We start from the raw sequence: 11753 nt of genomic DNA, 5'->3' as shown, positions 1-11753 counted from the left end.
TTTCTAGTTCTTTGAAGAACACCGTTGGTATTTTGATGAGATTGTACAGAATCTATGTATTACTTTAAGTTAGCATGGACAGCTTAGCAGTATTAGTTCTTCCAATTCAAGGACTCCTTTTCCTTGTGTGTTTCTGTAGGTGAAAGATGAGGTTTTTTCATTAGTTTTTTGTTTATCTTTTGAGACAGGGTCTCACTGTTCAGCTCTGGCTGTCCGGGAATTCACAGAGATCCACCTGCCTCTACTTCCTTCGCTGGGATTCAAGGAGGGAGCCACCACATCTGGCTATTCCCATCCTTGATACAATTCATCCCTAAGCCCGTTATCGTCAAGTGACCTCACACCCAGTGATGCGGTGCTGACAAAGCTAGGGCTCTGTGAATGCTAGGAAGCACTCTGCTACCCAAGCCACAGCCCCAGAAGCCCTAGACTATTCATTTAGTTAGTAAATAAATTATCTCACAAAGTTTGGTGCACAAAATGGTGGTTTTCATATGTTAATTTTGCACACCTCAGTTTTACAGACTTAATTTATTAGTCCTAATACTCTTGGCGGTCTTTAGGTCTTCCTATGTATAGTTCATATCGTGTGCAGCCAGAGACAATGTAACTTCTTTTTCTATTCTTATACTTGTATTGCTTTCTCTTCCTGATTACTCTACAGCCCAGTCCTCTACTAAGAGGGACGGAAGGGGATGCTCTAATCTTTCTCCAGATCTTAGGAGAAATACTTCCAGGTTTCCCCCTTCACTTTGACACTGGCTGTGGACTTGTGTGATAAAGCCTTTATGATGACACATGATGTTTTATTTATTTTATATACATCAGTGTTTTGTCTGCATGTATGTGTGCATGGGAGTGTCAGATCCCCTGGGACTGGAGCTACAGACAATTGTAAGCTGCCATGTGGGTGCAAGGAATTGAACCCAGGTCGTCTGGAAGAGCAGCTAGCGTTTTTAATCACTCAGCCTTCTCTCTAGCCCTGACACATATTCTTTATACAGTTAGATTTGTTCAAAGTTTTTGTCACAAAAGGATGTTGATATTTTATTTTTTGTTCTTTTCAAGACAGGTTTCCACCATGTTACCCAGGGCTTTTAATTTGTGATGGCCTTACCCAGATCTAGGAGTAGCTGGCCTTACAGGTGTGCTTCACTGCTCCTGGCTGGAATGATGTCTTCGTTGTGCTGTTGAAATCGTGGCTAGTTTGTTTGTTTGTTTTGAAATTTTTACTTGTTTGTGTTATCAGTGATCTCTGTCTAGATTTTTCATATTCTTTTTTCCCTCCTTCTTTCTCCTTTTTTTTTCTTTCTATTTTTAAGTTTTAAAGAAAATAAGTTCAGTTTTGCTCACAGTTCTGGCCCAGACCAGTTGGAAGGATTGCACCTGATGATGCTTTTTTTGTTTTGTTAGCAGAGTCTGAAGGGAGCACAAGACATGTGGCAAGAGGCCGTGTGTGTATGTGTGTGTGTGTGTGTGTGTGTGTGTGTGTGTGTGTATCTTGTGTTCTTGTCTCATTTTGGTATGAGGAAGAGTTTGGAAAAGCCCCATCCTTTTCAGTTTTAGGAAATAGTCTGGGAAGAATTGGTGGTTTTGTTTGAAGTTGCCAGTCCTGGACATTTTTAGGTGACTTCTCATCACTTGCTATTGGATTACTCAGATTTTCTAGGTCGTTACTGTTTAGTTTCTCTGTTTATTCTATTGTTTCAAACTCATCTCTTTGGTATTAATTTTTTGATTTGATTTGTTTGATCCAGAGTCTTGTACTGTGGCCCTGGGGGAAGCGGTGAGGCGTGGGGGTGGGTAGCTGGAGAATGGGAGGAAGGAAATTGGCAGGATGTCCCAGCAGTTAAAAGAACGTGCCACCACGCCCAATAGCCTGAGTTCTATTCCCACAACCACAGGGTGGAGAGAATAACTCCTGAAAGCTGTCCTCTGACTTCTACATGCATACCTCCACCATACACACACACACACACACACACACACACACACACACACACACACACAGTACGTACATAAATAGTTTGTGGGTTTTGTTGTTGTTTTAAAATTTGCGTGCTGGAAGGTGGCTCGATGGTTAAGAGCACTTGCTGCTCTTGCACAGGACCCAAGATTCCGTTTCTCAGCAAACACATGGGAGTCCTAAGGCCCTGGCCTCCTTAGAAGGCAACAAGCATGTGACACACATAAATACATCAGGCAATATTCATATACACACAGAATAGAGATGAATCTTTGAGGGGAAAATTTGTATGACAAAGCCTAAATCGAAGAACCAGGAGTGGAACAAGGCACAAAATAGGCGCTCCTGGGGAGAGCTTCATTCAGAGCTGAAGGAACATGCTTGCAAAGCTGGGAGCAGGCCGCTGGCCTAGCGGCGCAGTGCTGGGAGGCGGAGAAAGCGTCTTGGTTGGCCTGGAAACCGGCTGAAGCCTGTGGACTGTTCCCTCCGCCTAGCTTTCCAGGGGCCGCTCTCCGGGAGAGGGCGGGACTTCACGGTGGAGCGAAGACTGATCACGTGTGGAACCGGAGTTGCTGAGCGCCGCTGCCCCAACACTAGCGCCTAGTCCTAGGTCTAGTGGTGGGCTCTCCCGGGGGAAGGCTTCCTCTTTAGCAAGCGGGTCCGGCCCCTTCCTTGCGGTCGCCATGGATCTGACCTTAAGCCGAGCAGACTATCTCCAGGTAAACCGGTCGGCGGGTGCCCTCACGGGGGGACGCGGGCCTGGGGAAGCCACGGTGCCTCCAGGCCGGGGTCCTGGGGATGTCCCAGCCTTTCCCAGTGGTCTCAACTGCCCTGTCACCCCCTGGGCCTGACCACACCAGCCATATTTCAGTAAACCATCACAGCCCTATTGAGCTTACTAAATCATCACAAAAATTTACCACTAGTTAGAGCAAGTCAGGGGCCCAAAGAAGGTAAATACTTTGCCCCCGTAGTAACAAATCATGTAGCTGCTAGTTGAATCAAAGCGCCGAGCCGGTATCCCTTCGGTGCATGACTTCTTCCATCCCTCTTAACCGTCTCTTAAGGGTTCTTCCTGGTAGAAACATCCGCTTAGTTTCCCAGGGGGCTGGGCCAAATACTTCGCTTTAGTATCTTATGGACGCTACAAACTCTCAAGATTTCTTGGATCTCTCCAATTAGTCACCATCTCTGTGATACGCAGTTTGAGTATAGGGCCTACAATCCCCATGTTCATCTTCCCCAAGCTATGGTTCAAATCACTTGAAAAAGGCAAACTAAACAGATTGCTTAAAACTTTAAGAGTGTGCCTAAAAATTCAGAATAAAGTCATTCCTGCACTACCCGCGGTTTTCCCGGATTGGTTGTTTTTAAGTTCTGGTGACAGTCACCTCTGCTGAGTAAGTCATGCTGCTTTCCTTCTCTGTGCCTTTTGTAAAATAGTCATGATCACTAACACTGGAATGTTATGACATCAGCAGTATGTTATTTCAGCAAAAGTCCCCTATTTTCAATCACGAATAATTGCCAAGGGCCTCAGAAGGTATTTTCTGAAACTCCTTGCCAGTAATGTTGTACAATTATTTTTTAATGTTTTGGGTTGTTTTGTGTATTCTGACTTTCTCTGAAATATTTCGTTAAAATACAAGTTAACTGATAAGAATATATATTTCAGTTAAACAAAACAAAACTAAAACTCACCAGGATCTGGTTTGTTCTTCCTAAATTTCCTATGTAAGGACTTCAGATTACAGCATGTCAAAAAACCATTCACCAGTTGGCTGTTCTGTTTCCTTAGGTAGGAGTGACCTCTCAGAAGACTATGAAGTTGCTTCCTACCTCAAGACAAAGAGCTACACAAAAGGTGCTGTAGACACTGCCTTCTTCTCCTGCCTCTGACAGGACAGGCTCACATGGCCCTCCTTATTGGTAACTTAGTGAGTAACAGCTGCTGGTGTGATGGAAACGAACGGAAGGGAATAGGAGCAAATGTTGGACACTGATATTACATACAAGTAGTAAGTTGTGTGGGAAAACTTGATAAGAACCCATACATCGTGCGCTTCAGTTGTGGTTCAGTGGTAGAGACTTATTTACTATGTTCAAGACCCTGAGATTAGTCCCTAGCACTGAAAAAACAAACACAAAACACTCCATTTTTGGTAATAATTCACTCCGTGTAACAGGTTGCATAGGTATATGAAAAAAGACGTGTAAAGTACAACAGAACATTGAAAAAAATAATTTCCTTAAACTTTCTCTTTTGTTGTTGTTTTATTTTTACTTTTATTTTAATTATCAAACTCTCAATCTTTCTCCTTGAGAATCAGAAGGTCAGGGGTTGTAGGCATGTGCAGTTGTGCCTGCTTTAAATCCTCTCTCACTGAGTTATTGTTTTTACTGTTGAACTTTGTATTAGCTTGATTTCTTACAGACAAAAACTAGTTATTTTGTAGAGTAGTATGGTATCTTAATAGTTGCAAAGTAAATGTATTATCTTGATATGTTAACACGTACTAAGATGAATTACAAGATGTTTTTCTTGACTTAAATACGATATCTGGCCTTTGGTTGCATTTTTTTTCAGGTTATTTGTGTTTTTTTATTTATTCAGAAAATGTTTTCCATACATTATATTCTGATCATGCTTTTCCGCTGCAGTGAATCCTTGAGGATCCTATCCAACATACTGCTCATCTAAGTACATAACTTTACTTTCCATCTCTCTTCTAAAAAAAAAAAAGGAGATAGGAAGTATACATGAAATAAAATAAAAAGGAACCCACAAAAATGGAAACCAAAGTGTTTAGGCAAAAGACCAATAAGTTAAAAAATATACAAGAAAAGCAATATGAGAAAAACCCACAAAACTACCCAACATTGAGTTCCTTTCCTGCTGGACAATTAATGCTCAGCTTTGCCTGAACTGCAACTAATATATCTTTTTTTTTTTTTATTAACTTGAGTATTTCTTATTTACATTTCGAATGTTATTCCCTTTCCCAGTTTCCGGGCCAACATCCCCCTAATCCCTCCCCCTCTCCTTCTATATGGGTGTTCCCCTCCCCATCCTCTCCCCATTACCGCCCTCCCCCCAACAATCACGTTCACTGGGGGTTCAGTCTTAGCAGGACCAAGGGCTTCCCCTTCCACTGGTGCTCTTACTAGGATATTCATTGCTACCTATGAGGTTGGAGCCCAGGGTCAGTCCATGTGTAGTTTTTGGGTAGTGGCTTAGTCCCTGGAAGCTCTGGTTGCTTGGCATTGTTGTTCATATGGGGTCTCGAGCCCCTTCAAGCTCTTCCAGTCCTTTCTCTGATTCCTTCAACGGGGGTCCCGTTCTCAGTTCAGGGGTTTGCTGCTGGCATTCGCCTATGTATTTGCTGTACTCTGGCTGTGTCTCTCAGGAGAGATCTAAATCCAGTTCCTGTCGGCCTGCACTTCTTTGCTTCATCCATCTTATCTAGTTTGGTGGCTATATATGTATAGGCCACATGTGGGGCAGGCTCTGAATGGGTGTTCCTTCTGCCTCTGTTCTAAACTTTGCCTCCCTATTCCCTGCCAAGGGTATTCTTGTTCCCCTTTTAAAGAAGGAGTGAAGCATTCACACTTTGGTCATCCTTCTTGAGTTTCATGTGTTCTGTGCTTCTAGGGTAATTCAAGCATTTGGGCTAATAGCCACTTATCAATGAGTGCATACCATGTGTGCTTTTCTGTGATTGGGTTGCCTCACTCAGGATAATATTTTCCAGTTCCATCCATTTGCCTATGAATTTCATAAAGTCGTTGTTTTTGATAGCTGAGTAGTATTCCATTGTGTAGATGTACCACATTTTCTGTATCCATTCCTCTGTTGAAGGGCATCTGGGTTCTTTCCAACTTCTGGCTATTATAAATAAGGCTGCTATGAACATAGTGGAGCACGTGTCTTTTTTATATGTTGGGGGATCTTTTGGGTATATGCCCAAGAGAGGTATAGCTGGGTCCTCAGGTAGTTCAATGTCCAGTTTTCTGAGGAACCTCCAGACTGATTTCCAGAATGGTTGTCTTTGGTTGCATTTTTGAAGTGATGTTTATCCGGGCAGTTCTTACAAATAAGGTATTTAGATATGTGCGAGAAATATGACATTTTAAACAGAATTTCAAGAGTAGCAAATCAAGATTATTGTTTACTATATTCTAGATACAGCACTTCCCAAAAAGTTTGCTCATTTAAATTGTTGAGGATCTGAAAGAACTCATTTATGTGCATAGTATCAATACTTACTATATCTATATGATGATTAAATCTCAGAAATTCTTAAAATATTAAAATTAAATTCATCGTGCTCACATGAAAATACTTTTATTAAAAGTATACATTCGAAATAAGTTAACTTAAAGATAAGAGTGATGCTACATTTTTGCAAATTCTTAAATGTGTTCCATAAGCCAAGGTAGGTGGCCTCTCTTCTCTGCTTTCAGTCTGTTGTGATGTTTTGTTTTGGTTGTGATACATAAGGGAAACCTCATTAAGTCAGTTTACATGGATCTATAGTTGAAATAGAGAAAGGTCTTCAAGTAGCTCTTTCAGATAACTATAACTTGTGATGCTATATTTAAATGTGATGAGGTTTCTTGGGTATCCCTGTAGTGTCATCTGAAGGCACTGGCCACCTTTTTACCATAACAGTAAGTGTAGACTCTGAATCCCCGTATGTCTTCCAGGTGGTCATTGGAGATCAAGATGGGGTGGTGATGTGCTTCGGCATGAAGAAAGGCGAGGCGGTGGTGAGTGGAGCCAATGTTTTAGGGCAGCAGTTTTCCCAAAAAATAGATACATTACTTGCTGGGTACTGTTGTTGTAAAAATATAAAAAATAAAATGCTGTCTTTTATCCCCCACTAGATCCGGCACCGCCGTGCCCCGTGATATCTGCCAGATATCTTACCTGAAACACACATCCCAACTCTGAGGCAGCCCTCTACCATCACACACTCTCCCAACCTCAGCTCTCCACAAGAAAGATAATTGATAAGATATAATTGCCCACCTAAACATACAAAGCCCGGTACACATCCATCCCTTAAGAACATTCATAGCAACATGTAAATACACAGAGCAGAATCTTAATATCAGCCTCCATGTTATCTCTTTCAGCTCCTCTGTCTCCTCCTCTTCCTTCAAACTTTTCTCCTGCCCATCCTTCCTTCTCATCCAATGACAGGCCTCCTTCTATTCTGTACCTGCCCTCACCTGTATTTTACAAATTAAATGGGGAGAAGGTTCTGGTGAAGTCACCTGAGTCCTGAGTGCATGACTAGGCAGCTGTCCTTGGGGGCAGTGGAATTAGCATCAAAATACAGACAACTCCAGGGCAAACTACAACTGGGTATTCCTAAGTTAATGTCTTCCTAAAATATAGAAGTGGAAAATAAATTGTAACATAGTTTAAAAATCATAGCTTTTAAGGTAAAGGAGAATGTTTATAGTGTAATAACTTGTACTCTTAACTTTTTCCCCATTTGATTTTTGCAGTCAGTGTTCAAGACTTTACCAGGGCCGAAGGTTTCCAGGCTGGAACTAGGAGGGGCTCTGAATACGCCTCAGGAGAAAATCTTCATTGCTGCAGGGTCCGAGATTAGAGGCTTTACAAAGAGAGGGAAACAGTTTCTTTCTTTTGAAACAAACCTCACAGAAAGCATTAAAGCTATGTATGTTTTGCTCTCTTTTATGTTTATATATGTATCTATAACACATTGGGCTGAGGGAAACATCTGATTGAGTTAGTATACATTAGTAGGTTTTCTGGAAAAGAAAATTGGCCACAGGTATCCCATTAGTCAGAACCTGGAATCAACACACAGTTGATTGGCTGTTGAAATGTTTGCAACTTCACATTGCTTTTGTGTGTGTGTGTGTGTGTGTGTGTGTGTGTGTGTGTGTGTGTGTGTGTGTCTGTGTCTGTGTCTGTGTCTGTGTCTGTGTGTGTTTGTGCACTCACATTTGCTTTTTGTTTTATGAGCATTTCTTTTTTTTTTTTTTTTCTTTTTTCTTTTTTCTTTTTTTCGGAGCTGGGGACCGAACCCAGGGCCTTGCGCTTTCTAGGCAAGCGCTCTACCACTGAGCTAAACCCCCAACCCCTTTATGAGCATTTCTAAACATATATTTTATATTTTTCTTTGATACATAATAATTGTGTTCATTTGTAAGTCACAGAGTGACATTAATACATGTATATGATATGTGATTTCAGGTTAGAGTAATTAGCATATTCATCACCTCTGACATAATTTATGTTGGGAACATTCTAAAACCTAATTATTTCGAATTGTGAAGTTGTATACATTCAGTTTCACTGTCTGGTTCAGTTATAATTAAGATAATGATAAGATAGATGTAAAAAGTTTTTTAAAAAACCCTAGGTCACAGGTTCTTGTTCCTCAAGTGTCTTCGGTAGTTTTGGTTTTGAGGTCATGATATTGTGTTAAAAGGGTGACTGGTCCCTGGATGTGGTGGCTCTTCTGTAATCCCCATACTTGGGAGACTGAGGCAGAGGGCTGTCACAAATTGGAGACCCATCTGGAGTGTATAATGAATTCACCACCCAATGGGCCTCAGCAGAGTGAGACTTCCTGGCATGTGAAATTTCACGGTTAAAAATTTAGACTTTGTTTATTTTCTATTGAGTGGTGGGGGAAGCGGGGAAGAGACAGAGATGGGCCTTCGGTGCTGTGGTTTATGGTAGAGATCAGAGAAGGACTTCATAGAGTGACTCTCCTGCCTTCGTGTGAGTTCTGGGGGAGAATTCAGGTCCCCAGGCTTTTTTTACCTGGCAAGCTCTTTACCTTCTGGGCCATCCTGTCAGAAACTTTAGTTTTGAGCCATGGGGGCTAGAGAGGCCTTAAAGTTCACATAACTGCTCTCTCTTTTTTTTTAATTTGTATTTATTATTTGTTTGTTTGTTTTATATGCCAATTGCCATCCCCCTACTCCAGGTCCCCACCCTCACACTGTCCCTCCCCCAAAGTCCCCTCCTTTCTCCTCTTCTCAAAACCCTGTTCACCCAAGAGCTTCTTGAAGACTAACAGCACTAGCCTCCCTCACATGTGATAAGCAGAGTAACCAGGAGTGGCTTTCACGTTTCTTCCTTTGCTGCAAAGCAGCCAAGTTGTACATGTGGCCAGAGGCCTGGCTTGGACACCACTAGCTGACGGCTTCTCTGCACAGTGGACAGAGCCATGTGTTACTCTGTGCAATGCAGAGCACTTCTCATGACCGCGAGGACTTTAACAAGTCTGGTCTGGTAAAGTCAGACAAGAATTCAGCAGCAAGCGAACATGATTTCATATGGTTCTTAAAAATATCTAATGTGTTTGAAATGACCTCGTAGATCGAGAACTAGAAACTTGCTTATTAGCTACATTTTGTTAAAGCCCATCGTAAATGAACTTATTTCTGAGATAACATTCTAATGAAGGCATTTCCACCATTCATCATTTACTTTAAAGTCAATTGAGATGCACCTTTCTAGGCCCATCGTAAATGAACTTATTTCTGAGATAACATTCTAATGAAGGCATTTCCACCATTCATCATTTACTTTAAAGTCAATTGAGATGCACCTTTCTAGGCGCATTAGAGTGAAGCGAACTCTGGAGGAAGTTATCCCCACCTGCAGTCTATCACAGCATGGGCCATTTGTGCTGGTAACATTTCGCTATTCAGTTATAAGAGGGATAACATCCTATAGGATTGTCAGTGTTAATGTGTTACTTTGGGCATATCAATTAGAACAGGGCTTGGCAAATGGTACACATTAAAAAGTTTCCCTATTGATGTTGTTTTAAAAAAACAAAAAACTTCAGACACCCATTCTTAGTTTTCTGAGCCTTTTAGTGAGCAGCCTAATGGACCATCCTCATTTATAGTTTTAGAATCAGAAGTGTTGTATCAGATGACTGAAGATCAGAGCTGCAGGGTTTGTACCCATAATCCCACAGTCAGCGGGTAATGGTTATTACAGTGAGGTTAAGGACAGCCTGGAACTACTCAAGAACCTGTCTTTAGAGGGGGAGGGTATAGACATTAAGTGGGGGAAATGAAAAACAGTTACCTTTATAAAATGTAAGTAAACTGTTTTCATCTGAAAAAAAAAAAGTCAGCTGCTTGTGCTTTAAAATATGAGTGTCCTAAACGACTACTCTCATGTCACCAGGTATATATCTGGCTCCGACCTCTTCCTCAGTGCCAGCTACATCTATAATCACTACTGTGACTGCAAAGACCAAAACTATTACCTTTCTGGGGACAAAATCAATGATGTCATCTGCCTTCCTGTGGAAAGGTTATCCCGTGTGACACCGGTGTTGGCCTGCCAGGACAGGGTTCTCCGAGTCTTACAGGTGATGTCCTTGAATTTTTATAACTCTTCATTATTCAGTAAATCATCGTGAGGACCATATGCTTTAAGGTTACTTTAATGCTTCCTACTTTAAGTACCCTATGTAAAGGTGAATGTGAGAAAATATTTTTACATTTGATAATTTCTTATTTCAGGCAAATGTGTTGAAATCTTTTGAACATTTTTAGAATATATATATAGAGAGGGAAATGGCTACCTTCTGCTCACCCATCCCCAATTCAGAATTCCCACCAACACATAGAGAACTTTGATATGAATACCTACTGTCCACACTGTCTTCGCACTGTCTCCACACTGTCTCCACTGTCCTTGCACTATCTACACTGTCCATACTGTCCACACTGTCCACACCCTGTCTACACTGTCTACACTGTCCACACTGTCCACACTTGTTCTCACACTGTTTCCACACTGTCCACACTGTCCTTACACTGTCTACACTGTCCATACTGTCCACACTGTCCACACACTGTCTACATTGTCCCCACTGTCCATACTGTCCCCACTGTCCACACACTGTCTACACTGTCCCCACTGTCCATACTGTCCACACTGTCCACACACTGTCTACACTGTCCCCACACTGTCCACACTGTTCTTGCACTGTCCCCACACTGTCCACCCTGTCCCTATTGTCCCCACTTGCCCCTTCATTATCTTTCTAGTCCTCAAAAACTAAAAGAAAAACTGGGCAGAAGGGGAGGTAACAAATAATTTGAACATATTTAACACATATGGAATAAAGTATTCGGTAAATAACTCATTGCATAAATAAATGGTAGAATATTTGCCCAATGTGCTTGAAACCTAGCGTGACAGCCCAATATTGCGGAACAGCCCTGAAATCTCAGCATACAGAGGCACAGGCAGGAGAATCAGAAAGTCAGCATCACCCTTACCTTTGTAGGGAGTCGTTTGAGATCAGCCCGGAATGTGTGAGATCCTGTTTCAAAATATACAAAGCAGGAATGGCCAAGCATTTAGCCAGAAGTTACCTAGCTGATTTCTAGATTTTGCTGTTTCATAAGAGGCTATCTGTATTCTCTCTTATTTATTAATTTGCTTAATTATTTATTTACTTATTTATCATTTTATTTTTTTCTAGACATGGTATTACCATGTAGTTTCTGTATGGACCAGAAGTTTGTAGACCAGGATAGCCTCAGACTCAGAGAAATCCACAAGTCTCTCCCTCCCAAGTGCTGGGGTCAAAGGTGTGTGCTGTCATGCCTGTCTGTATTCTTATTGCTAAGAATAAATCGCCAAGGGCCTGTGAGAGGAGGAACAGAGCCTTTTCCTTCTGCTGCGCTCATTTCTCCTTTCCTGCCTTTGAGAATACACCATCCTCTGAACTTGCCTCTTTACAACTGTAGGTGTTCCTTT

General features: G+C 41.7%; 1 protein-coding gene across 2 annotated transcripts in view; it reads left to right on the top strand.

The window, feature by feature from the left end:
- Nucleotides 1-2546: 2546 nt before the first annotated feature.
- The window catches only part of Bbs7 (Bardet-Biedl syndrome 7), a 39663-nt gene continuing 30456 nt past the window's right edge, over nt 2547-11753 (top strand). The window contains 5 exon segments of one of the 2 annotated variants that reach the window (NM_001012180.1): nt 2547-2685; nt 3765-3830; nt 6674-6736; nt 7484-7659; nt 10164-10350. In NM_001012180.1, coding sequence (NP_001012180.1) covers nt 2650-2685; nt 3765-3830; nt 6674-6736; nt 7484-7659; nt 10164-10350 — 528 coding nt within the window. In that variant the 5' untranslated portion in view covers nt 2547-2649. 2 annotated transcript variants of the gene reach the window in all.

This window comes from Rattus norvegicus, chromosome 2, assembly GCF_021556685.1.
Source record: "Rattus norvegicus strain SHRSP/BbbUtx chromosome 2, alternate assembly SHRSP_T2T, whole genome shotgun sequence".
NCBI classification, from domain to species: Eukaryota; Metazoa; Chordata; class Mammalia; order Rodentia; family Muridae; genus Rattus; species Rattus norvegicus.
The sequence above is the reverse complement of the archived record's forward strand: the minus strand, read 5'-3'. Positions and strand labels throughout refer to the sequence as shown.